The sequence below is a fragment of the Microtus ochrogaster genome, chromosome 1 (genome assembly GCF_000317375.1).
Source record: "Microtus ochrogaster isolate Prairie Vole_2 chromosome 1, MicOch1.0, whole genome shotgun sequence".
Classification (NCBI taxonomy): domain Eukaryota; kingdom Metazoa; phylum Chordata; class Mammalia; order Rodentia; family Cricetidae; genus Microtus; species Microtus ochrogaster.
Window position 1 is genome coordinate 112919524 of NC_022009.1, and position 25882 is coordinate 112945405.

The 25882-nt window shown below is 39.4% G+C and overlaps 1 protein-coding gene across 4 annotated transcripts in view; it reads left to right on the plus strand.

Moving 5' to 3' along the window:
• Positions 1 to 3511: 3511 nt before the first annotated feature.
• Positions 3512 to 25882, plus strand: part of Rsrc1 (arginine and serine rich coiled-coil 1) — a 274653-nt gene continuing 252282 nt past the window's right edge. For 3 of the 4 annotated variants that reach the window (XM_005344077.2, XM_026782630.1, XM_026782654.1), the window contains exons 1-3: positions 3519 to 3632; positions 14072 to 14267; positions 14673 to 14798. In XM_005344077.2, the coding sequence (XP_005344134.1) occupies positions 14074 to 14267; positions 14673 to 14798 (320 nt within the window). In that variant the 5' untranslated portion in view covers positions 3519 to 3632; positions 14072 to 14073. Of the gene's footprint in view, positions 3633 to 14071; positions 14268 to 14672; positions 14799 to 25882 lie in introns of all 4 variants that reach the window. The other variant, XM_013349017.1, reaches the window with a different exon arrangement.

Below are 25882 nucleotides of genomic sequence, written 5' to 3' on the forward strand. Positions count from 1 at the left end.
GAGAGAGAGAGAGAGAGAGAGAGAGAGAGAGAGAGAGAGAGAGAATGAATATGAATATGAATGTGAATATTGAGGATGGAGGATCCAGGCAGGAGTCCACCGGGTTGGAGTGGGAGGGCAAGCAGGGGACCAGAGGGGGCGGGGAGAGGAGGCAGGTCCTGGCGGTTGGCTTTTCTGATAGCCTCGGCCGCGGTGCTCTTGGCCATTAATCCAGGATTGACAAGAATCCCTAATTAATTTAATTAAGCGTGGATTTTGCGTTGGTGTCACGACTTAGTAAAACACTGGGGATCTGGATAGACTTCTCGGAGGCGGGGCCAAGAGGAAACGGACAAGTGCACTGCAATCCGAGTCGGTGGGTATCTTCAGAGAGTAGCCAACCCTACAGCCTCGCTCCGTCCGGGTGGGCACCCCAACTGCTCGACCCTACACTGATGACCCCTGGTCTCCGGCCCGGCATCGGGCACTCTCCGGTTAATAGGCCCAGCAATCACTCCAGCATTCCGGTCCCACACCCCTTCCTCCCTGAGGCCGCTGCAGCTGCACTAGCGGGCATCCTGGCTTCACGTGCCTGCTGCGAGCAGGGCTTCGCTACAGCTCCTTGGACTCCTTTTAGGATCTTTCTTACCGGCAGCCAGACTTACAGAGTGCCCGTCCCTGTAATTCACCCTATTACTCGCTCCTCAGAGTCAAAGCCGACTCCCGTGAAGACATTTCCCGCTACAAGGGGTTGGTCGATTTAACTTGTTTCCTGAACAGTTGCTCCCCCGTCAGATCTGCTTTTAAGGTGTTTTCTTAGAGCCGGGTCAGGCGCAGTTTCATTTCGTTTCCTCTCTGAGGTCTCAAGATTCTTATTCTTTTTCTTTACAACCCCCTGCACCATGTCCTTAATTATTTAGCACCCCGGGAAGCATTTCCTAATTTGAAAAACAAAGGATTATCACTTTTTCAGTTCTGCTGAAAAAATTACCGACGTTAATTGTCGCTCGCCTAATTTTTACTTACCGTGGACTGTGGGAAAAGACTTACTCTTCGGAGGGGGGAAAACAATTCTCTTTCTCTCTGATTCATAACTTAAAAAACTATATTTTTGACTCATTTTATGCAAACTATTTGTTATATGGGGGAACACGCCTGTGTCCTGTAGATGGGCCTTTCTGTGAGATTTTTATCTATGCAAATACTTGCTTCTGCGTACAAAGGAATATTTACATATGGAAAGTTATATTTACTTGAACGTGTAAACAAATATACCCCTTTAAGTGTGGGTTTGGGGGGGCACTTAAACGCCAAAATATTAAGGAGGTTTTTCTGATGTTAAAAGATCATGTTCTCGTTATCTTGGATCCAGTACTCAGTAAAAATGAAAGCGGTTACAGACCATTAATATGTATGTCTTCTGCTCACTGGTTAGAACAGCAAACTTAGCAAATAATTCAAGAAGTTCCATCAAAACAAGCTGAAACATCTGTAAAGAGGGCACAGTTGTAACGTGGCAGATAAAGGGTTTCTCACGTAAGTGTAATTTAAGGCTTTATATAACTTCATGTGACACTAAATACGCCACAGCTACTCTGCACATTTAAAGGAGATGAAAATAAAGCTGAACAGAAATGTTGCTGTACGTTGTCTCTGGCGTTATCTCTCCTTCTTAAGACATTTTCTTTTCTGCTTTTAGGACAAGCGCTTCCCTTTATAGTATTAACAGCAATGACGCTAATGAAGTCCACCAACACTTGGTTTTATTATTCCACAAAACTCAAAAACTACACTTTCCAAGTTCTAGGAATTTAGGAGCATTGGTCTACTATCTGTAACACTGTAATTCCAATAAGAGAGCGGAATAATCACACAATTTCGGTCTTTTGTGAAACTGTTTAAAAAGCTTATTTAGCAGGATGATCTGTAAGGGGATCTGCTAATTTGGTATGCTGTTCCAGTAGCTCTCAGGCTGATTCCTGAAATGGATATTCACAAACACCTCCCCAATAAGCGCTGCTAAAAGCCCGATAAGGCATTAGGTGACCCTCCAGATACTTCTTTATCCCTTTAAACACAGGACTTCAACCCAAACTCTTATGCCATCTTCTGAGCTGGAAGAAAAGAGGACCACTTTAAAGGTAACCAGAGAAGGCTCAGACAAAACTGTTGTGTAATTTGATCCAACAGATTTCCCCTATATTTCATCTTCTGGACTCATTTTAACTATAGGGATGGTAGATGAAGCAATGGTAAATCTCCAGAGTCTGGCTATGGAGCCCTACTTGCAGAGAGGACATTTAATTTAAAATTTTATTAGTGTGTAATTGTACAGATAGGTTTCATTCTTGAATTTTCCATATATGATACAATATACCTCTTCTGTTAGCCTCTTATATCCTCCTGCCCCCTTCCCTTCTACATCCCTAATAGTTCCTCTGTTAGGAAGTTTCAGTTTTAAGAAGTCCAAAGTTTTGAAATCATATTAATAAGCACTATGATGTGTAATGTTGTTTCACTAAACAGCAAATATTTTCCCGAGATAAGACATTTCAAAAACCAGTTTTGAGAAGAAAAAAAATATGGAGGTTAAAACTCAGCTGACAGCATATGCACAGATATAAACAAAACAACCAAAAAATCTGGACCCCAAGAGTTCTCCCAGCTCTTGAATTATTTATAAGAAAACATGGAGTGTTGCAGTTCCATTTTAAAATGGTCCCTCAAAACTGGTTAGTTAAGGCACAGCGATTTCCCAGAAATAGATCTATATTGGAGGTGATTTGCATCTCAAATGTCTGTGGAAATCTGTACCTTGGTATCTAGCTAAAGGTCGGCAGGAACTCAGGCTAATATTTTATGTATTTCCTTAGCTTTGCTTCCTTAGACTAAATAGTGAAAAAAAAATTTCACACAAGGAAAATATGCTATGAACTACAGAAAATGTTGCATGTCTTTAATTTCGGCCACTGAAGTTTTTGATAAATGTATATGTTTAATTTCTGTTCTAGAAGAAACTTCTCGCATTGGGCAGATTTCTTCCTTCTATCCAACGGTTACTTTAATATTAGAACTAATTTGCGTCCATCCGTGAATGCCTTCACCTTCACGGCAGAACCCCCACCCCCCAACACACTCCGATTTTTAATGTATTTTTGCAAATAACTCATTACAGTTTAATCATGCACAACTCTATGCAGACGCACTCCATGATTTATTATTGTTGGGCGAATTTCGACGTCGCTTAACAGGAACTAACCAATTTTGCTCAGCGCGAATGTCTTAAACATAACTTCCCACGATGTAGATGTTTACTGATTATCTGTGACGATAACGACGATTACTAAGGCAGTAACATCCCATAGTCCCACCTTTATTGCTTTTGGGGAACAAGAAAATCCAATTATGCAAACATGCGAAACAAACATTAAACAAAAAATTGGCGGCATGACAATCCACTCGCTCGGCATTCCTGGTGGCCTAGCGGCCTGCATCGACGCACTCGGCAGCTCGGCTGACGCTGCCTGGCGCTGGAACCAGGAAGGCGCTGAGCTTAAACTGAAGCAAGTTCTGAGGAAGCCGGTGGCGCCGCGGTTAGAAGAGGGGGTTCCAGGTCCCCGCGCCCGGAGGTGCGAGCCCGAAGGTCGACCCAGGTGATGCCGGCGTCCAGAGCTTGGGGGCGGCGCCCGCGAAGGAGGCGCCCGGAGGCCCCGATCGGCGTGAGGCGGCGTGGGGCCTGGCGCAGTCAGTGGCTGAGGCCGGGCCGGGGCCCGCGGCGTGCGGAGCGGAGCCGTGCGCGCATGCGCCTCGCACCTGGGAGGCTCCCTGCTCGCTGGCCCCGGGCGCGCGGGCCGCGGGAGTGGGAGGTCGCGGGTGGCGAGCGGCCGCGGGCCTCGGGCTCGGCCTATGGGCTGGAGGTGGTGTGGAGAGTTGGCCCCCATTCCTCCGGTCCCGGGTCTCGATCGCCCGCCGTTTCGGGGTTTCCCAGTGTCCTACCTCCATAGCCCGTTTCCCTCTCACCTCCTCCAGGTAGTTGGAGCCGGAGGGGGGGGGGATGCTAAATCTAATGAGCACTTGGTCCCCATCCTCTGACCTGTCTAACCCCTGGTTGACGTGAGAGACGGCACAAGGTCAAACAGATCTCCCTGTCGTGAAATACATAACTTTAAGCATTCTGAAAATTTCTTTTTGACGTCAGGACTTTTGGTCACGTGACCAGATGGCTACCCTTGAACCCTACTTTTATGAGCAGTTAAAATGTGTGTGTTACTTGCCCTAGATTTTAGATTTTAGGTTATGAGTCATGTAATTTCTGAGTTGTATTTTTAAATGCTATTGAAACAAAATCTAGACTCGCCAGTAGCCGAGTTTTGTCCCCACTAAGAAGTAGGTTGTTAAATGCATTCACCTCTCATCTGTTGGCTTATGAAGGGCTTCGAATTGTCATCTTTGAACTTGCATGGAAAAGCTCCCAGTGAAGGAGCTATGTGGAGTTTTCAGGTGTTAAGGAGTGGAGCGGATGTGACAGGTTCAATCTTGTGGGGAAACGAGGTCTCCTTTGAGAGCCCCCTCTAGTTAGAGTTTATGAATATTCACTTTATCTGCAGACAAAGGCGGTTTCTTGCTAGGTGGTAACACTTTATTACTGTACGTTCAATAAGAGGGCTAAGAGTGTCTGAAGCGGAAAAAGACAAAGGCAGCTGGCGCTTGTCTGGAGATTGGCCTTGCTGACCCAGACTGGACAGATTCAGCACGCAGCAGCGGGACAGGGACTGCTCCTCATGGGGTTGTGATAGGGCGTTGATAGCTCTCTTTTACTGGTTGCACCTTCAGACCACAGGAGGGAATCCTATGATTTGTCAGTTTAACAAGAAATGCTAATCTACAGACTTTTGATGTTGTTGGTGTTGCAACAGAAGTATTTCACTTTTGCATTGAAAATAAAGTTGTTTTCATACAATGTATTCTGATCACAGTTTCCCCTCATCTCCCAGATCCTCCCCACCCAACTCCATGCCTTCTTTTTCTCTCTCTAAGAAAACAGGCAAATAAAAAGACAAATGAGGATGATACAAAATGAATAAACGAGCAAAAAAACAAAAAAGAAGCTGAGATCATGAGAAATACATAGACACAGAGAGGCACACACAAACCCCCCCAAAAAATCAAAATTGGAAACCGTAATATACAAGCAAAAGACCAGTATGGTTAAAAAATTGCCTAAACAAAGCAATGTGAGACAAAAAAAAAAATCTTCAAGAAGACCTTTGTGCTTATTTTGTGTTGGCCATCACTGGACGTGGGGCCTGGCCTTCACTGGTTTCTACGCCCAGTGAGACTCCCCTGGAGAACTAAGTTTTCCTTCGGAGCAGTTGTCAGTTGGAGACAGCTTTTTGGCTGGGCCAGAGCCCCTGTCTGCCTCTCCCTCTCAGTGCTGGACCCTGTGCAGCACTGCAGGATCTGTACAGGCCCTGGGTGTGATGCCACAGCCTCTGTGAGTTCTTATGTGTGTCGGTCCTATTGGGTGTTTTGACAGAATTTTTTATTTCTTTTGAATTTTGCTTTGTTATGTCTGAAGTTTATCTCTATTCTTTTAATTCCTTTGCTTTGCGTGGTTCTCTGCTTTTTTTGGATTACATAGTATGTTAAATAGTGTCCACTCCAGTTTTACTTTCTGTTCTGTTTTTTTCCCAGTGTGTCCAGCGCCCAGGTTGACCTTGAACTTGCAATGTAGTCTTAAAACCTATCTTGCCCCTACTGCCCAGGTGATGAGATTGTAAGCATGTGCCCACCCATTTTACTGTTTTTACCTTTTATTGAGGAAGGGGCATGTACCCGGGATCAAAGATTGTATTTTTATTTTTAATGAAATACTATGGCAGAGGACTTATAAATTGTCATGTCCTCTGCGAACCTTTGTTATTTTAAACGAATTGCCCACTTTCTGAAACCCAATAACTGCTTCTTTATCCTTATTATGGACATGTGCCTTAAAGTTCTCTGTTATTAAATGGTCACATCTTGACTTTATATATATATATATATATATATATATATTTTTTTTTTTTCGAGACAGGGTTTCTCTGTGGCTTTGGAGCCTGTCCTGGAACTAGCTCTGTAGACCAGGCTGGTCTCGAACTCACAGAGATCCACCTGCCTCTGCCTCCCGAGTGCTGGGATTAAAGGCGTGCGCCACCATCGCCCGGCTTTGACTTTATATTTTTAATCAGCCACTTGAACTTTACAATAAAACCTTTTAAATTGTTGTCTTGTGGTCATTACCTGTCATGGCTTCACTTCTGTAGAAGGAGTAATTGAATCCAGGAAGCTGAAACCAGGAAGAACTAGAGAAGAACAGAAAACCAAGAACTTGCTGTATGGAGCTTTGTTATTTTGTGGAGTTTGCTGAAAAAATATGATCATTGCCGAATGATAGGACAGCTTCCATGCCTTCACCTCGCCAATGGAGTCAAGTGTAGAAATTCTTCCTTTCTACAGGGGCGCAGTATAAGTTGATGGCACGGCTAGAATGAGCGAGAATATTCAGTTACAAGCAGCATTGCTTTTCTCATTGCATTGACAAACGCCCCGCCCGACAGAAGCACATCACAGAGGAAAGGCCATGTTTGCCGCACCGTTTGCAGATACAGCCTGGCGTGGTAGGGAAGTCATGGTACCAACAGCCTGAGCACATTGTGTCTCCAGTCCCTGAGGAGTACAGGTGCTCAATGCACTTCTCCATTTTATCCGCTTCAGGATAGTAACCCCAGTTCTGGTTCCTCCCTAAACCTTTCCGGAAACACCCTGTTACACACACCCAAAGAGTGTTTCCATGGTGATTCCAGATCCTGTTAGGTTGACCATGAAAATTAACCATCACCTTTGCTAAGGACATACAGTGGTGTATTGGGAACTATGTACCTGCCAGTTATAGAGAAAACCTTTTTGTAGTCTCCCTCTGATTTTTTCTATTCATGTGTGACATCATTTGTCATTAGAATAAAGAAAAATTTATACCCACTTGCTATGTTTTGATTTTTGGTTACCCAAAGATATATGGCCAAATGGTTGCCCATCTTTGTTTGTTTTTTCTTTTTCTTCATCTTTAACTAGGGAATTAATTAAGCAAGACAGGAAGGGAAATGCCTGTAGAAAAATTAGGACAGTTCTTCTCAAATTTTTAGTCTTAAGAACCTTTCATACTGTTAAAGATTGTTGAGGATACTCCTTAACTTTTCTTTGTGTTGTCTGCAAACATTTACCTTTCTTCTAAACAAAGCTGTAAGCTTCTTATGAATTCACTTAAAATAATAATCAACATGGTAACAAATTTAATATGAAAAAAAGTCATATTTTCAAAAGCAAACCTTGAGAAAGCAGGATTATTTTCTAGTTTTGCAAGTACCTGATGTCTGGCTTGCTTGAAAACACTGTATTATATTTACTTTTTCATTCAACTTACTGAGAAGTTAAAATGTTTTTAAATTTCTTGAAGGTCGGTTTTAATGTATTTGAAACCCTATCACTGAACTTTTTTTGTATTATTAATCTTTATTGAATTAAAATCTTTTTGTCTTGCACTGTGAATGATTTTTGTGACATGCTTTGGCAATTGGAAAATACTGGTTTACTGAATTAGATATATCTTTCAAATGTTGGCACCCTTTATTCTATAACATTTATGTGTATTAATATTGCCATTGATCTTAGAAAAGAAACAGTCTGAGAACTAGGCAGATACAAGTAATCCAAAATTCAAATCTTTTAGTTAAGAGCAGACGTTTATGATTGGTGACTGGTATTGTTAATTTTCCTTGAGGTAAAAGTTCATTTTCATTCAGTCTGAGAAAAAGGCTGCCAAATAACCAAGGCTGAGTGATCATCTGTTGGCAATTTTGCAATAAAAATCGTGTTTTATAATAAAAACAGCTAGTTCAGCTTGCAGTTCAGTTGCACATTTCTTTTAAGACAACCAGCATCCTTCATTATATGATAGAAATTATGCATATTGAAATTGAATACATTTAATGACTTATTCCTTTGCCAAGGGTACTTTTGGGGAGCGTGGTATATGTGCTGTCACTGGACTGGGGATTGAACCTTGGGTCTTGGATGAGGTAGACAAGTACCCTGAGCAGTATTCTTGGCTCGATCAACAACACTGTTCACTGAGACTCTAGTGGAGCGTCGAGTGGGGAAGGACCAGGGAAGAATGCAGTGAGCCCATTATAGTTTGCTTCTGCTTTGATTCTTGCGAAATTCAGAACATCTAGAAAGATAATGTTTGTATATAATAATGAAAATAATTTTACCTTTTGAATATCCTGACTTGAAGGGTCCTTGGGCTCTCTTTTGGGAGTTGTTGGTACTCTAGAACCGAATACCTCGGAAGTCTAGGACTTCCTGTATGGGGCCCACTGATGTATCTCTCATCCTGAGACGTTTTCATCTTCAGTGTTAGACAGCTCACATTTTGAGGCTTGTTGTCTTTGTTGTGTGTTGTTTTCCTTCTGGTGAAGCTCGCTGTTTGGAAACTTCTGAAGAAGGGTGAGCATGACATCTAGTTTTAATGACTTAAATTTCTAAAAATGTCTGTTTTGTAATCTTACCAGACCACTGATTTGGTAAGATAGATGGAAAGAGATTTGAGATTGGAATTAGTTTTTTTGGAAATTTGACGGTGAATTTCCTTTGTTCTTATGTTGCCATCTGAAAACTCTCTGCATTTTATTATGCTTTCCTTTATTTTATTTTATGTTGTGACTCTTTTGAATTGTCTGGGATCTTTTTATTCTTGATGCCTGATAATTATTATTTTTCTTTGTTTGAGTTCAAAAGAGCCTTCAGTATACTAGGCATAATCTCCAGTGTCTGATTCTTTTCTAAGTTATCCCTAGTATATGTTTATTTTTTTTAATAAAATCTTACTATTTCAAGTACTTGGGAGAAATTCATGCTTTTTAATTTTTCTTCAATAATTCTTTGACATGTTTTTCCTCATTTCTTTTTCTATTCTTTTGCAATGGCATCTTTATCAGTTAAATATTGGATTTTCTGGATAGATGTCTTTACTTTTATTTTAAGGTTTTCAATTTTTTCATGTTTGTCTCATTTTCTTTTCACCTTCTACGAGTGTTTGACCTTTTCCAACCTTATCTCGTCTGTCATTTATTTAGACCACGCTTTCTCCTTGGAGCATTTTCTCATTGCTTGCTGGGGCGCCTTTCATTACCCACCTGAAGATATTAATGAGTTTTTGTTCCTGAAGTTTCTGTTGTTGCTTTTCTCTGTGTGCTCCCACTTTGCTGTGAGTTGTTTCTCTTTTCTGCGTTGTGCTTATTGTTTACTTTTGTTCTGTGTTGCTGGGTGCTGTGTCCAGGGCTTCATAGCACCAGAGGGTTGCTGCCTCGGTGCTGAGACAGAGGCTTTCCGCACCTAGTGGACTGTCTTGTTGTGTATTCACTAAGAAGGTAACAAAGAAAGACTTTATAGAAAAGGTTCACTCTCTTTATTTGAGCTCATCAGCTGTGGGCTGTGTTACAGGGTTTTGTTCAGGGACCTTTAGATGTATTATTGTCCACTGGGTACAGTTCAGTTTTTATAGAAATCTTTTTGTTTTTGTTGTTCTTAATTTTTTATTTTAAAAATTTATTTATTTTACATACCGACTGCAGTTTCCCACTCTTCCCCCACCATTTTCCCTCTATTTCCCCTCCAATCTTCTCATTTTCTCTTCAGAAAAAGTCAGGCCTCCCATGGAAATGAACAAATCATGGCACATCAAGTTGAGTTAAGACTAAGCACCTCCCCTTGATAAGGGTGTGCCAGGCAACCCAGTAACAGGTATATGGTCCCGAAAGCCTGTAAAAGAGTCAGAGACAGTCCCTGTTCCCACTGCTAGAAGTCCCACAAGAAGATCAAGCTATGTAACTTCACACATACGTAGCAGACTAGGTCACTCCCCATGCAAGCTCCCTGGTTGTTGGTTTAGTCTCAGTCAGTTCCTGTGAACCCAGGTTAGTTGATTCTGTGGGCTTTATAGAGAGCTTATTTCTGTCCAAGGATGTACACTTGACTTCGGAATTTTCACTTAACCCCTTTAACTTTTAGTTTGACATCCCTATGTCTCCCCCACTTAAAAAAAACAAAAACAAAACAACTCGTCTTTTAGACTTCAAACTCCCATCAAATACACTTTATGTCCTGCAGGGGTTGGAGCAGGCTAATTACCTGGCCAGATGGCATGAGGGGAGGGACCTGAAACTATTTCTTGTATAGAAATTCAGTCAGTTCCTTTTTCTAGCTTTATACCTCATTGTGCCTGTGTGGTGTGTTTCACACTCCTGATTCATTCTGATTTGGGTTGCGTGAGTTGGCTTTTTTCTTGTTGGAATTTTCTGCAAGTTGCTTAGTATTCAGTTTTTGTAGTTCTAAATCCTTAATCAGTTATTTCCTAAAACTTGGTTGATTTATCTTGTCTGCTGTTCCCTGTTGTCTTCTAGTCTCTGTCTGTCTCTGTCTCTCTCTTCTCTCTGTCTCTGTCTCTCTCTTCTCTCTGTCTCTGTCTCTCTCTCTCTCTGTTTCTTTCTCTCTTCCCAAGATAATTTCTGTGTAGCCCTGGAACTCAGAGATTCACCTGCTTCTGCCTCCGGAGTGCTGGGATTAAAGGTGTGCACCACCATCATCTAGGTGTCTTCTAGTTTCTTCATCCTTGTGAACTTTTTTATTCTTTTACTTATGCTCCAGATTTATATATTTGTTTATTTTAGACCTGGCTGGCCTCCTACTTGTGGAAATTCTCCTGCCCCATCTCCCGTATGCTGGGATTACAGGTATGCTTGACACTTCAGTATTTTTTAAATAAGAATATAAAATCCTGGCGATTCAGTATTTTCTAACTGAGAGTATTCAAGACCTAATAAGAAGTCATTTTAATTTAAATACTTCTTTGAGGAAAAGAAAAGTTGTATGTTTTTGTTTTTTGGCACATGGTTGCACTATGCAACCCTGGGTGGTCTGATGATCTGAAACTTATTATGCAGACCAGGTTGGTCTTGACCTCATAGAGCTCTGCCTGTCTCTGCCTCCTGAGTGCTAGTTTTCAAAAATGTGTGCTATTACACATGTCAGTCTGTCAGTTGTTAAGGTGAAAGTAACAGAGAAAAAAGGAAGAAAAAGCCAAGAAGCAGAAAAGTATTATCACCCTTGAACTGGGTATATATTTTATATATACACATACAGGGATATCTAATGTAGATGTAGTATATATGTAGATCTACAAATGGATATTATATACATACATGTATGAAAATATGTATCTGTGCACACTGGACATACGTGTATATGTACATTTTATGAATATATGTAATTTTATAAACATTTTTAAGTGGAAAGGATCATGCTGAACTTTTATTCAGGGCTGATTTTATTCAGTTTGGAAGCTGGCTAAAGGATATTAGTGATTTACTCAAGGTTTGAAACCCAAGGCTTCTCAGTGTTTGCTGGGCTTGAATTGTGTGCTTGCTGTGGAAGCCTGATGACTTGAGTCTGATCCTCACAGGCCATGGATAAAGGAGAAAATCAACTTCCCGAAAGTCGTCCTCTGACTTCCTCATTACACTAAGGTACAGCCTTGACCACACATATTATTTATATATATATATGATATATATATATGTATGTATATATCATATATGATATACCAATAATAATAATAAAAAAGAATTTTAAGAAACTATATTTACAAATATTTAATTCTGGTTCTAGATAAATTATTTAAAGTTTTGAATTAGCCCTAGCAGAAATGTTTATACTGAAATTGACCTAGAGGTTACCATTTGATAATTCTCAAAACAAAACAGTATTTTAATACATCATTTTATTTATAGTCATGATATTTAACTTGTTTTAAGTAATTACTAAAGTATATGACATTTGATCTAATTATTTCATAGGATGAATCCTATTTTTTAATGATATTGTAAGGTAACTAGTAATTATTTTATCAAGAAAGTATTGCACATGAGACTCTCAAGGCTACCTTTATAGTAATTCAAGGTTCTGATTGTCTAATTCCTGAGTATCAGGATCTGGCATCCTTTCTTTCCTCTTTTGTATACTAAATATACAACTATGACCATAACTATGTAGAAAGTCTTCAGAAAAAGAAGGTTATGTGTTATATTTTGAAACAATATATTTAATTATTTCACAATGCTATTACTTACCTTCTGGGGAAGTGGAGTTAGGAATTCATCTTTCAGATCAGAGTAGTGATGGTGAAGTTGAAGCTGCCAGTGATGCTCACCTACCTTTAATCCCAGCACTTGGAGGCAGAGGCAAGTGGAACTCTGTGAGAGTGACCTAGTAAGAACCTGTCTAACAAACAAGCAAACCCCAAAGGAGCAAAGTCTAGACCCTGGGCTGTGGTAGTGGTTAGTTTGGAGCTCCCCACCCACCATGCAGTTTCCATCATGCAGTGCCTGCTCTGCAGATGAGGGGGCGCTTTTGATTGTTGCCGAAGACTGGGTTTATAGTTGGGTAGTTCTCTGGTATCTGGTCAGGTGGTGGTGAATTCTCATAGCTGCATTCAGTTATGCTATTATGTCTGCTTGTGCTTTGGCCTGAAAGAACTGCTCTTTTCTTTTAGGGGATGCTTCTGAACCATTCTTGCATTTTGGAAATCTTTATAAGGAACTATTTTCTTTTTGATTTTTTTTTCTTGTTTTCTCTTTACATGTTCATTTTAATTTTTATTTCTATGTACCTGTTTTCTTATAGCTCCTCCATAGATACAGTATAATAATGCTGTAATAAAATGTTCTTTTCTTTTGTGTACCCCAGGCTAGCTAGCCTCTCTTTGTCTCTGTGTCGCCAAGGAGGACCTTAAACTTCTGATTCTCTTGCCCCCACCTCCCAAGTGCTGGTATTCTAGGCATCACCAACACTCAGAGGTTATGCAGTCTGGAGAGCCTGCTGCCTCTTGCTTATTAGACAAGCAGTTTCTAGCTAAGCTACATGCCAAGCCCATGCATTTATCTTTCTTTTAATAAAAAATTTCAGATATATTTCTTGAAGTAGGATTGTACTGTCAAAAAAAGCATGAACATTCTTTTTACTTTGTAAATTCATTTGCTGACTGATTTTTCTGAAAGACTCATACCAAGCTAGCTGTGTGGAAAGAGCTGGCTGCCTTCCCAGTAACCATCAACTTTGCTACTTGAGTTCGCGTTTCTTTCTTCAGTTTCAGAAGTGAAATGAATGATAATAGTACATTGTTTCATCTCATACTTCCATAATGACTGATGAGCTCTTCCCTTTGAAATATCTAGAACTCAGGGCCTGTGGAGATGGTTCAGAGGACCTGGGTTCAATTCCCAGCACCCACATGTAACTCACAACCCAGTCCCAAGGAATCTAATACCATCTCTGGACTCCATGGGCACTGCCTTCATGTGGTAAACAGACATATATTCAGGCAAACACGTATACACATATAATAGAACTAAGTAAAATCTCAACAACAACAACAACAACAACAAAAAAACCAACTTGAAAAGTATGACTACAAGAGCTAGTTCCAGGACCGGAACCAAAAGCTATGGAGAAACCCTGTCTTGAAAATTCAAAAAAAAAAAAAGTATGACACTAAAGTGCCTTTCATCTTTAGGGAGTTTAAAATGGATGACTAAATGGTTCATTACTAAGCAACTTAAGCTGTCAGAAAATTGATGTAATAACTTTCTTTAGGATTGATATTCAAAAGACATTCAAAAAACTTGGTACAAATTCAAGTTGTTCAGAATGTGTAAAAAGTTCATTGATATACTACAAAATTGTGTTAAAGCTATTTCACACAGCTAGGAAAAAAAGCCAACCATGTTTTACTTTAAGAAGCTTTAAGATGTAGCTGGGTATGGGGGTCTGTCCCAGTAGTTCCAGCTACTCTGGCATGGCAGGAAAATCAGTTGACCCAGCAGTTCACAGCCAGTTTATGGAGCATAGTTACTATTTTTATTTAAGTTTAAAAAGTTGTGTCTTGAATTTCATTTGTTGTGTTACTAAGTCAGGATTTTTTATTGTGACCTTGTAGAAATGGGGCGCCGGTCATCAGACACCGAGGAAGAAAGCAGAAGCAAGAGGAAAAAGAAACACCGCAGACGCTCCTCTTCCAGCAGCTCTTCAGACAGCAGGACGTACAGCCGCAAGAAGGGCGGGAGGAGGCCACGGTCCGAGTCCAGGTCCTGGTCTAGAGACCGGCAGCCTCGCTCACACTCTTATGAGAGAAGGTCAGTGCTCATGATTTCTGTTTATGTGGTAGAGACAGTAATGTTCTTAAGAAGTCATGTTATTTTGTGTGTTTAATTTTGTTGGCTAAAACAATTTTCTTTTAGTAGTTAGTACTTAGGGTAAATCCCAACCCAGAGGTTTTCTTTTCATTTTTTGTCTAATCAGTTCAAGCATCTATATCCTTTGTATGTAAGCAAGCAAATAGAAGTTGGTATAGTTCTTATATTATCTGATGATATGACCCATAATATCTTAAATTGTACCCAGTCTGTCTGAATCATCCTTCTGGGTGTTGGAGATCAATAATGTTTTATGTCTTCTGTCTTCTTTCAGGAAAGAATGAAACAACAAAAGTGAGACAATTTTAGATTCCCTCTTAATGCTTACATTATGGTTTCTTTCAGACGCAGGCACAGGTCCAGCAGCAGCTCTTCTTATGGCTCCCGAAGAAAACGAAGTCGAAGTCGTTCCCGGGGTCGAGGGAAGTCCTATAGAGTTCAGAGGTCTCGCTCCAAAAGCAGAACAAGAAGGTATGCACGTGCTGCTGTGTAACAGGCCCTTTCCGGATCAGTGGCTCACAGTAGCGGTGGCTCACAGTAGCGGTCCTTCATTTTTACTTGGGTTCTACAATCTGACTGTGGCACATGGCAGCTCTATTGTTCTCTTGGACACTGCTCCTGCAGGTGTCATGATCCGATGGCTTTATTGGAACTTGATGGTTCAGTGTAAGCTCACTCAGGTGTCTTGTGTTTGTTTCTGGCTGTGGCTTCTCATTCTCTGATCGATGATGGAAGATTCTGAAGAGGAAAGAGCAGGAATTGCAAACTCACTAGGTTTATAACTAACATGCTATGGTTATAAACATTTATGTCTTTCCAGAATTTGTTAAGGCTTCTGTCCCTGGTGTTTCTGTTTGTAGATAAGGCTGTTATAGAAGTAATGAAGGTTAAATGAGGTTATCTTGTTGGGGCCCTAGTCTGATAATGCTGTTGACCCCATCGGAAGAGGAAGTGAGGGGCTGGAGAGGTGGCTCAGCAGTTAAAAGTATAGTTCACAGCTTCCTGTAAACGCCAGCACTGAGATACCCGCACATATGTGGCATACATGTATGCAGACACATAAAGATAAGAGTGTAAACCTTGGGGCTGGAGAGATGGCTCAGAGGTTAAGAGCATTGCCTGCTCTTCCAAAGGTCCTGAGTTCAATTCCCAGCAACCACATGGTGGCTCACAACCATCTGTAATGGGGTCTGGTGCCCTCTTCTGGCCAGAAGGCATAAATACAAACAGAATATTGTATACATAATAAGTAAATAAATAAATAAATAAATAAATAAATGAAAAGGAAAAAAAAAGAGTGTAAACCTTAAAAAAAAAGGATAGGGGAGAAGAGATCTTTCCATTTATCCTACATAAGCTCAGAGCGTGTCATGGGAGGGCCCAGTGAGATGGCTGCCTTTTACAAGACAGAAAAGAATCTCACAGCGAACTAAACTATCTGGCACGTTGGTTTTGAACTTACAGTCTACCCAAGAAAATACATTTCTTGTTTATACTGTGGCAGCCTGAATTGACCTATGTGTGCTGCATGACTCCTGCATTTTTTAGCCTCGCTCGAAGGCTGTATAGGGAATAGTGTGTTTGAGGAGTTGGACATCTTGGGCAGTGAGAAAATGTGATTGAATAGAATAGGACCATGATATTGAGGGAACTGAGGAAAATAGGCATTTGTAATTCATTGAGTTTTAGATAGAGGAGTATTATAATAAATAAAAGATAAAAACAGTGTTTTGTTGTTATTGTTGTTTTAATTAATTAATTTTACATTCCCAGTCCCAGCTCCCCCTCCTCTCCTCCTCGTCCCTTTTCCTACCCCACTGTTTTCCTACCCCAACCCACTCCTGCTTTGTTTCTATGAAGCTAATGTCTTAAAGATGGCTTCCTGTCTCTGCTTAGCTCTGTGTAGTGTTAGTCTCTAACTGGGGATTCACATTAGTGTAATGGACATCAAATATATAATTCTCTTTGCGTATGAAGCTTGGTTGCATTAATGTCTAAATGTTAAGTTTCTCTGGATTCTTGTTATTTGACATTGCCCCCCCACCCCCCAGTGTGTTTTATTTATTCCATGTGTAAACCACTCTGTATAATACATTTTTGTTCTAGTATATCCCCAGAGTTCTAAGGTTTTATTTTTATTTGCATATATTCTTCCAGTTTTTTGCCATCATCTCTACTTTGAAAACACTTTCTACTCTTTAATGTTTAGTTCTATATGATCCTTGATTCTTTTTATTGATTTCTGTCTTTTCTCCCCAAGTCAAATTTAACTCATCTTTTTTTTTTGAACATCACTGATGTGTAACAATTACGAATATGTGATCTCAGTTTTAATTAAAATGCATGGGTATTTTTCTTGGTCTTATATCAGTTCTGCCATAGGCACTGTACTGCAATCATGGATACTTTACAGCATTTTTTAATTTTTGGTAGGTTTAGTCTCCCAATTCTTTACCTGTTCTTTCCGAGTGATTACCTGGTGATGTTTCATATGAATATAAGTTTGCTGCTAAGTCACCTAGTTCTATTATAAAAGCCTGGTATTATTTTTAGTCAGATTTTTATCAAATTTACAAGCTACAGTCACTCCACACTTCTCTTATGCTAAATTCTATTTAGAGCAGAGTCTAGTTTTATTTTATTCTTACAAGGACTGTTATATTCCTCAGAAAACAAACATTTTGCTCATTGCTTGTTAAATTTATCCCAAAGTACTTTAACTTCTTATTGCTATTATACATGGGGATACTAATCTTATATCCTATGCCACTCAATTCTTTTACTGTTCCAGTTCCTGTGTGTCTCTCTAGGGCTTGTGTATAAATAGAAATAGTTCTGCGTTTCTAATTCTCATCCTTTTCTTTCTTTCTGTTGTCTGATTGTATTGCTTTTAACTTCTAGGCTAATACGGAACAGCATTGGAAAGGATATAATTTTTTTCTGTGACTTTATTGAAAAAATGTCTGTATTTCCTGTCGTCAGGCTTATAGCATGCACATTTTTCTATTTTAAGAGAGTGCCCATCACCCTTTCTCCACTAGAAATGGATTCTGAGTGTTGAATTTTCTTGAAGTTTTTTTTATCTAGAAATGATTCCCCCAGATCTCTTGAGGAACCAATGTTGCTTTTTCTGGAGTAAACTTCAGTTGATCTAGATTTGTTTTTTGGTGTGGTAGAAGAGTTTGGTCTTTTTTTTACTTTGTATTTTACGTTGATATTTATATGTGATATTTGTCTTTTATATACTACTTTTATTAAATCTAGCAATTATATTCTTTGCCATGTCTTCACAAAGAGAACTCAGAAGTTTTTCTTCATTTTCAATACCCAGGAATAATTTTGGGTCTTTGGGACTCTTTCCTTGAAGCTTTTGTAGACTGATGAAACCCTCTAGGACCAGTGCCATCACAATAACTTTCTTCATTTCTGTAACAGAAATTGTACAGCTTGGATTTTATTTCATATGACCTACTTTTGATAAACTTTTCTTGTTTAGTGCATTATCCATTTCATAATAGATTTTAGAATACGTGCCTAGAGATGCAGCGATGCGCAGCCAGGCGCTGGCTGAGCTCCTGGAGCTGAGCTGGAGACAGGGAGGAGGGATTTTATGAGCGGAATTGGAGGTCAAGATCATGACTGGGAAAACTACAGCGACAGCTGACCCCCACCTAGGGAGAGCTCACGGACCCTGGACTGACAGCTGGGGATCCTGTATGGAACCCAACTAGGCCCTCTGATTGTGGGTGACAATTTTGTGGCTTGGTCTGTTGGAGGAGCCCCTGGCAGTGGTAACAGGACTTACCCTAGGTGTATGAACTGGCTTTTTGTAGCCAATTCCCTGTGGGGAAACCTTGCTCAGTCTTGGTACATGGGGAGGGGGTCTTGGTCCTGCCTCAACTTGGTATACCAGACTTTGTTGATGCCCCAAGGGAGGCCTAACCTCCTCTGAGGAGTGGATGAGGGATGGGATAGGGGAAGGTGGGAGGGTAAGAGGGGGAGGGAGGGGGACCTGGGGCTAGTATGTAAAATTTAAGAATTTTTAAATAAAAATAATAAATAAATGCTTTGAAGTCTACAAAATACCCCGTGGAGATTCTAGGCTTTTCTGCTATTTCAGTGCTTATTTTCCTTTTGTCTTTCATTAATTTCTTTATTATAACTTTTTTTCCTGTTTGAATTATCTGGTAGATTACCAGGCATGATTAGTGCATGCATGTAATCCCAGCATGAAGGAGGCAGAAGTCATCCTCAGCTTCAGCAAGTTTGAGACCAGCTTAGGCTGCACAGACCTTGCTTCAAAAGACAACCACATTAAACATTAGATTTTGATTAATTATGGCTTCTGCTTTTCTGTTTTCTAAATTATTGATTATTGCTTTTATTTGTATTTCTCATTCTGTACTTCATTTTTATTTAGTTACTGTTCTAATTAAAAATAAATTTGTGTGTGTATTCATGAGCACGCTCATGCTGTGGCATGTGTGTGGAGGTCAGAGAACAGCTTAGGGGCTGATTGCTTCATTCCACCTAATGGCTTCCAGAGATTGAGTGCAGGTGTGGCTCTGAGCACCTCTCCCCACTGACCATCTCCCCAGCCCTTTTGTTTCCTACCTCTTGAGCGTAACTTCTACTGATAAAAGTGTTTAAGGCTACAAATTTTCCTGAAACCACTGCTTCAATTATATTTAATAGACTTTTCTCCCCCAAGATATTAAAATTTTCAAGTGTATAGCCAAGTTGATAATATAATTTTATATTGAATACTGATATATTCACTACCTAGACATTTACATTAGCTTTCTACTTGACTTATTAAATACCTACTCATTTTTCCCTCTCTGCCCATTAAATCATCATAAAGTTTGAATCCATTGTTTCAGACATCAGTATATATTCCCTTTAAATATTTTAGTATCTAATTACAGAGTTTAATATTTTACAAATTTTTCTTTTGAAAAGATACTTTAAAACATGGTAAAATTCATAAGTATTACAATGTACAATTATAAGCATACATTTGCTGAGCTTGACAAAGGCACATATCCTTTAAAATAATAGACCTTTATCATTTTCTGATAGTTCACTCGTAACTTTTCTTAAATCCTGCTTGCCAAATGAACTGGAGCCACAGCCTTTGTTTCTTTGTGAGTAGATTAGTTTCACATGCCTGCAGTCATAAACAATGTACATTTTTGTTAAGGCCTCTTATTAACCATAGTACCTTTGAGATTTATTTACTTTATATATGTTGATAATTATGTCTTTCTGTTGTTGAATCTATTACATTTTATTGGAGAATTTTGTGTCAGTGTAATCATATGGTAGTGATATTCTGCATGTGCCTTCTAGTCAGCTTAATGTTTTCATTTCTATATCAGTACCTGTTACTTTTATTGTTGAATGATAAATATATCATAGTTTATTCACACATATACTCATGTATACAATTTATGAATACTATACTAAAAGTTGTATTCATTATTGAAAATGGGGTATTAAAATCTCTGGGAGGCTGGCAGCAGGCTGGCAAGATGGCCTCAGTGGTAAAGGTTAGCCGTCAAGTCTCTTGTCAAGCCTGAGGTCCGGAGTCTGATCTCTGGGACTCACATGGTGGAAGGAGAAAATCAGCTCCCAGGAGCTGTCATCTGATCTCCACATGTGCACCCTGACATGTCCACACCCACACATAGGCACACAAATAAGTAAATGGAAGTGGAATAAAATCTCTTATTGGAATCGTTGCTAATAGTCTTCATGTCATCTTTGTCAAATTTGCTTCATATATTTGGGTTACCTGATGTTAAATGTATGGATGCTTAAAACTCCTCTGCCCTCCTGCTGAAAATGCCGACTTCTTGTAGAACACCCTTCCTCTGCGACAGCCTTTACTTCCAGTCTGTGTTGTTTGATCCAAGTTTGGCCACTTCTAATCTTTTGGTTACCATGGATATTGAATATCTGTTTCCATCCTTTGTTGATTATATGTCTTTATAGCGAAGGCTTGTCTTTTCAATGATCAGTCTGTTCTTTGACAATTTTATACTTGTTTCTGGTTTTCCTCACTCCCGCCTTCTATTACCTCCGTCTACCCTGCCATCATTCTTCCTTGTAAGTCAAAGTCCTCTTTCCACGTTCATGTCTTGTTTTGTGACCCACTAATTTTAACCAGGATCGTTTTGTGGCCAAGGTTTGAAACTAACCACTGGAGCCTCGTGGGCTCCCCATGGGCTGCACAACCGAAGATAATCCAGGATCTTGGTAGCCAGTTAGTTGTTCAGCAGGGAGGAGCAGAGTCTCACACTCCTCCCAATTTGTGACTGGCTGCCGATAGGCACAGCTTTGTGTAGGCCCAATGCAGGCAGTCACAGCTGCTGTGAGACTCTGAGTAGTCTTTACAGCCTTTCTTCCTACCTTCAGTCTCTCCATTCTCTCTGTTCTGTCCTTTGTGATGTTCCCTGAACTTCAGAGGGTCGTACAAATGACCTGTTTAGAGCTGAGCCCAGGGTTGTCACTTGCTCTTACTATTTTGAGCAGTCATGAGTCATCTGCCTTCACTGCAATTCACTGTAAAGAGAAGTTTCTGTGATTAAGGCTGAGAGTAGTCTTGTTTGTGGATATAAACATAAGTATGTATGTATAACGTAAGTATAAATGTAGCTTGGTTTGGTGGTGGTTTGAATGAAAATGACCCCTTTGTTGGAGGAAGTCTGGGAGTGGACTTTCAGATTTTAAAGGTTCAAGCCAGGCTCAGTGACACACTCTCTTCCTGCTGCCTGCTAATCCAGATGTAGAACTCTTGGCTCCTCCAGCACCATGTCCACTGTGCGCGGCCATGTTTTCTACCATGCTGATAATGGATTCAACCTCTGAACCTAAGCCAGCCTCAATTAAAAGTCCTCTTGGGGCTGGAGAGATGACTTAGCAGTTAAGAGCTCTGACTTCCAGAGGTCCTGAGTTCAATTCCCAGCAACCAGTTTGCCTCCATCTATAATGAGTTCTGGTGCCTTCTTCTGGTGCTCAGGCATACATGCAGACAGAACACTGGATACATAACAAATAAATCTTAAAAACTATTTTCTTTATGAGTTGTGGTATCTCTTCATAGCAATAGGACATTAATTAAGATAGGTTCCATTCCAATTTTCTTAGCCATTTGAGTTTGAGAATTTCTTTTAGCACACATTTATCTGTAGGCACAATTTTGCCTTGTGACCTCAATGTCTTCAAAACCCAAAGTTGTTCTTGGAATGTGTTTTTGTGCCCCTCTCAGGTGTGGCAGGTAGGAGTGAGTTTACTTTAGCTGTTGTATGGAAAAAACATGTTTTTGCCATGTGCAGCTTGTCCTTTTGATTGAGTGCCTTACTCCTGTGACTCTTTGTTTTTATTATTTTTTGGAGGGTAGGTAGGGAGATTGAAACAGGTTTCACTAAATAGCCCTGGCTTTCCTGGATCTTTCTCTGTAGACCAGGCTGGCTTCGAACCTACAGAGATCTGACTGCCTCTGCCTCCTGAGTTCTGGGATTAAAGGTGTGCACCACCACCTCCCAGGCAGCTCATGGGACTCTTATAAATTACCTCATGCTCTGAGTATATCTTCCTGAGTCTGGTTAACCTCACTCAGGATGAAATTTTCTGCCACGATTAAAAGTGCTTTATGAAATATGGGACAATAGCTCAGTGGTAGAGCATATGTTTAGTGTGCATGAGACCCGGTTAAGACAAAACACAAAAAGACAGAACCAGCATTATATTACATACCACTTTAGTACTGCAGTATTGTGTTTGTACGTTTACTTTTTCCAGTGAGCTTTCTCCTTTGTTCTTATGCTGCTGTCCAGGATTCTCTTGTTTGAGCTTGCAGGGCAGCTTTATTATTTATTGTAAGGCAGAACTAGCAGTGAAGAACTCCTTCAGCTTATTTGAGAAATTTTTATTTTTGCAACATAGTTTTGTGTATTTTAGAATTTTTAGTTGACAGTTTTGTCTTCTATCGATACTTATTTTCTGTTATATTTAGAAAAAAAATTCAGTCATTATTTCATCAAATAAAATTTCTATCCTTCTTCATTTCCCACCCCACTGGAACACCCAAATACACACATTAATCTGGCTAATGATATCTCCTATATCCCTTCCATTTTCTTCACTCAGTTTTATAGTCGGCTGTCCTGGAGCCTACTATTTAGACCTTTCTCATGCTTCTACTCTTCAATGCAGTTCCTCACCTTGTGAAACCATAAAAGCTTCATAACTGTAATTTTGCCTCTGTTATGAATCATAATGTAAATATCTGTGTTTTCCTTTGTTCTTAGGTGACCCCTATTAAAGGGTCCTTTGACTCCCCCCTAGCCCCGAAAAGGGCCACTGTCCACAGGTTGAGAACCACTGATGTAGACCATGACGGCTGTCAACTCAGTTTCTTCTGCTTCTTCTAGACGGCTGGGATTCTAGTTTTAGATGGTTGGTTTGCTTGACTTGCTTTCTTTTTATATCAGTCTTAGAATTTTGAATTCTATGGTTCTGTAAAGAAGGTACTATTGTTTGCATATACATATGCATTTAGAGTCAGCTTGGCATTTCTTCAAACAAGTCTGCTGGAATTGGGGGTGCAGCTCATTGAGCGATTAGGATGGAAGAACTGTCATATCGTGTGTTGGGTTTCCAGTTTATGAGCGTAGTGCACATTTCTAGTCTTTCTTTAGTTTCTCTCAATAATGTAGTTGGTTTTCAGTCTGAATATTTTTATGTTGTTTTACCTGATGCTGCTTTGACTAGGTAACTGACAAATGGCTTAAACAATGTAAACATTTTCTCATAATTGGTTGGGTTCGGGTGAGAGCTCTTTTTGTGGATCATAGACGACCATCTTCTTGCTCTATTTTCCTCTTGTAGTGGAGAATACTGCAAAAGGAAGCAATCTTTATCTTGTCTCTTCTCAGGACACCAATCCCACTGTAAAAGGTCTCATTCTCTGAAACTGATTACTTCCCAGAGACCCCCCTCTCCTGATACCATATAGAAAAAAATTAGACTTTGTACACATTCATTTTTAGGAACTGTGTTAGTCAGCATTCTATTGCTGTGAAGAGACACCATGACCACGGCAGCTCTTATAAAAGAAAACATTTAATTGGGACATGCTTACATTTTCAGACTTTTAGTCTGTTGTCACTATGGTGAGAAGCATGGTGGCATGCAGGCAGACATGGTTCCAGAGAAGTAGCTGAGACTTCTGTGTCCGGATCTGCAGGCAGCAGGGACAGGGAGACACTGAGCCTGCCCTGGGCTCTTGAAACCTTAAAGCTCACTCCCAGGCACACCTCATAATCTTTTCAAATAGTGCCACCTCTTGGTGAGTAAGCATTAAAATCTATGGGGGCCATTCTTATTCAAACCACCACAGGGACATACAATTAATGTAGAGCACACATTTCATTATATTTATTTCCTATTTTCATGCTATTGAATGTTGACTTATATCTACTCTTTAATAAAAGATAAATTCTGGACATGGTGGCACATGCCTGTAATTCCAGCACTTGGGAAGTGGAGGCAGGAGGATCAGGAGGTAAAAGTCATTCTTGGCTATATAGCAAGGAGTCTGATGCCTGTCTGAGCTACAGAAGACTCCGCTTCAGAAAACCCAAACCAAAAATATAGTAACAAATATGTATGAATGAATATATATGGATTTATATATTGATGAAAAGAAAAACTGCAGGCTGACCTCTGCCACATGGGCTACATGTAACAACTTGGGCTACATGAGACCCTGCCTCAAAACAAACAAATAACAAAAACAGCAACAAAATATTACAAAGATTATTACAATGGCTGTATCTAGCATAGGATTGGAGGTCAGATAGAGGAGAGCTCTTTTTTAAAGTATATTTTGAACACAAATTGAAAAAAATTCAAGAGACTGTAGTTGCTATTAGTTTGCCATTTTATACATTTTTCTACAGTATGTATTTGATACCTTTTTAATTATGAAATAATGAGCTAAATCAAAATAAAAAAGAACATTGAAATATTTTAAGATTGACTTTTTCAATTATTTGCCAATATGTAGACATACAGTTAATTTTATATTGTGTATTATATACTTTTTGTATTTTGTTTTGTGTATTTTCTGTTTATTCTATGATCTATAATTTTGCTGCTCTTGAAGAGTCTTTAGGATTTTCTCTGAGAACAGTTTTATTGTCTGATAAGTAAAGAATTTTTTTACTCTATCTGTCCTGAAACTAGAGACACTAACCAATAGGTGAGCTTGGGAAATCTTGCACCACTGAGTAAGAGAGAAGAGCTGTGAAATGTGGTTCCCGACATCAGCCTCTGGCCTCCACATGCATGTCTTTCCCCACATGTCTGCATAAGCAAACGTGCATCCTCACGCATAAAGGAAAATGGAGTAAAAAGGAAAAAATGTGTTTTCTAAACTATAAAAGTTCTCTAAACTATATAAAAGTTATAAGAGAAGATGTTGATTATTGTATGTTAGAGAAAGGTATGAAAATTTCCTTAATAATATGTTTTCACAGATAGAACAAATAATAAATTATTACTAATTGAAAGGAATGCAATATGTTTTCAGGAAATGTATTTATCTAAGATTTGTTTCAAAAGCACTTTGTAGCTGGGCTTATTGATATATACCTATAATCCTAGCTCTCTGGAAAGCAAGACTGGAAGGTAACATGTTCAAGGCCAGCCTAAGTTACATAGGTTGTCTCAAAAAATGATCACTAACTACTATCACTACTAAAAACAAAAATTGAGACTCATTTGTAAACTTTAAAGGCAGCATACTGTTTTTGTAAATAAATAGTTTCAAATTTTTCTTTATACTACCCATTAAACATAGTCATGAATTTGCTTCTGTTTCGTTGGGTTTTAGTGGAAAGGTCTGATTCTCATATTCCCCACATGTTTGTCTAAGGAACAAAGGACAACATTTCTGATCATTTAATTTTTTCTATATTCCACTTTTGAATATTAAGTAGAAAGGTTGGATTACATATTAATATAGTAATCTTTGTCTCTTCTTAATTTGAACAATACTGATTTTCTTCAGTTCAAATTTAGATTAAACTCTTTGGAATCATAAAATTATTATTGTACTTCATATGAAACAAATGATCTTTATTCACATAAGCTCTAAACAAACATTGGGGACTCAATTTTATATGGGATGGTCTTTTCTTGTTGTTGTATTATTTCTCTCATACTTCTATTGATTTTAATGGTTATTTTCTAATTAGTGAATAAATTGAAACCTCTTTTTGTATTCATTGTTTACAACCCATTAGTATGTCCAAGGGCAAGAATCAATGAGACCCACTAAGAAACTCTCAAGCGTCTAAGATCATGTGCTGATGCCAGCCTAGGTAAAGGCTCCGCTGTGGATTTTATACTTGGAAGGTCTTGGTTTTGAAATGAGTAGACCTTGAGTTCTGGAATATTCATATACCTGAAAATAGAAGAGGGGGTGAGGGGAGAATTTAAGCAACGTTGTACTTTTTCTTTTTCTTTTTTTTTTTTTTTTAGTT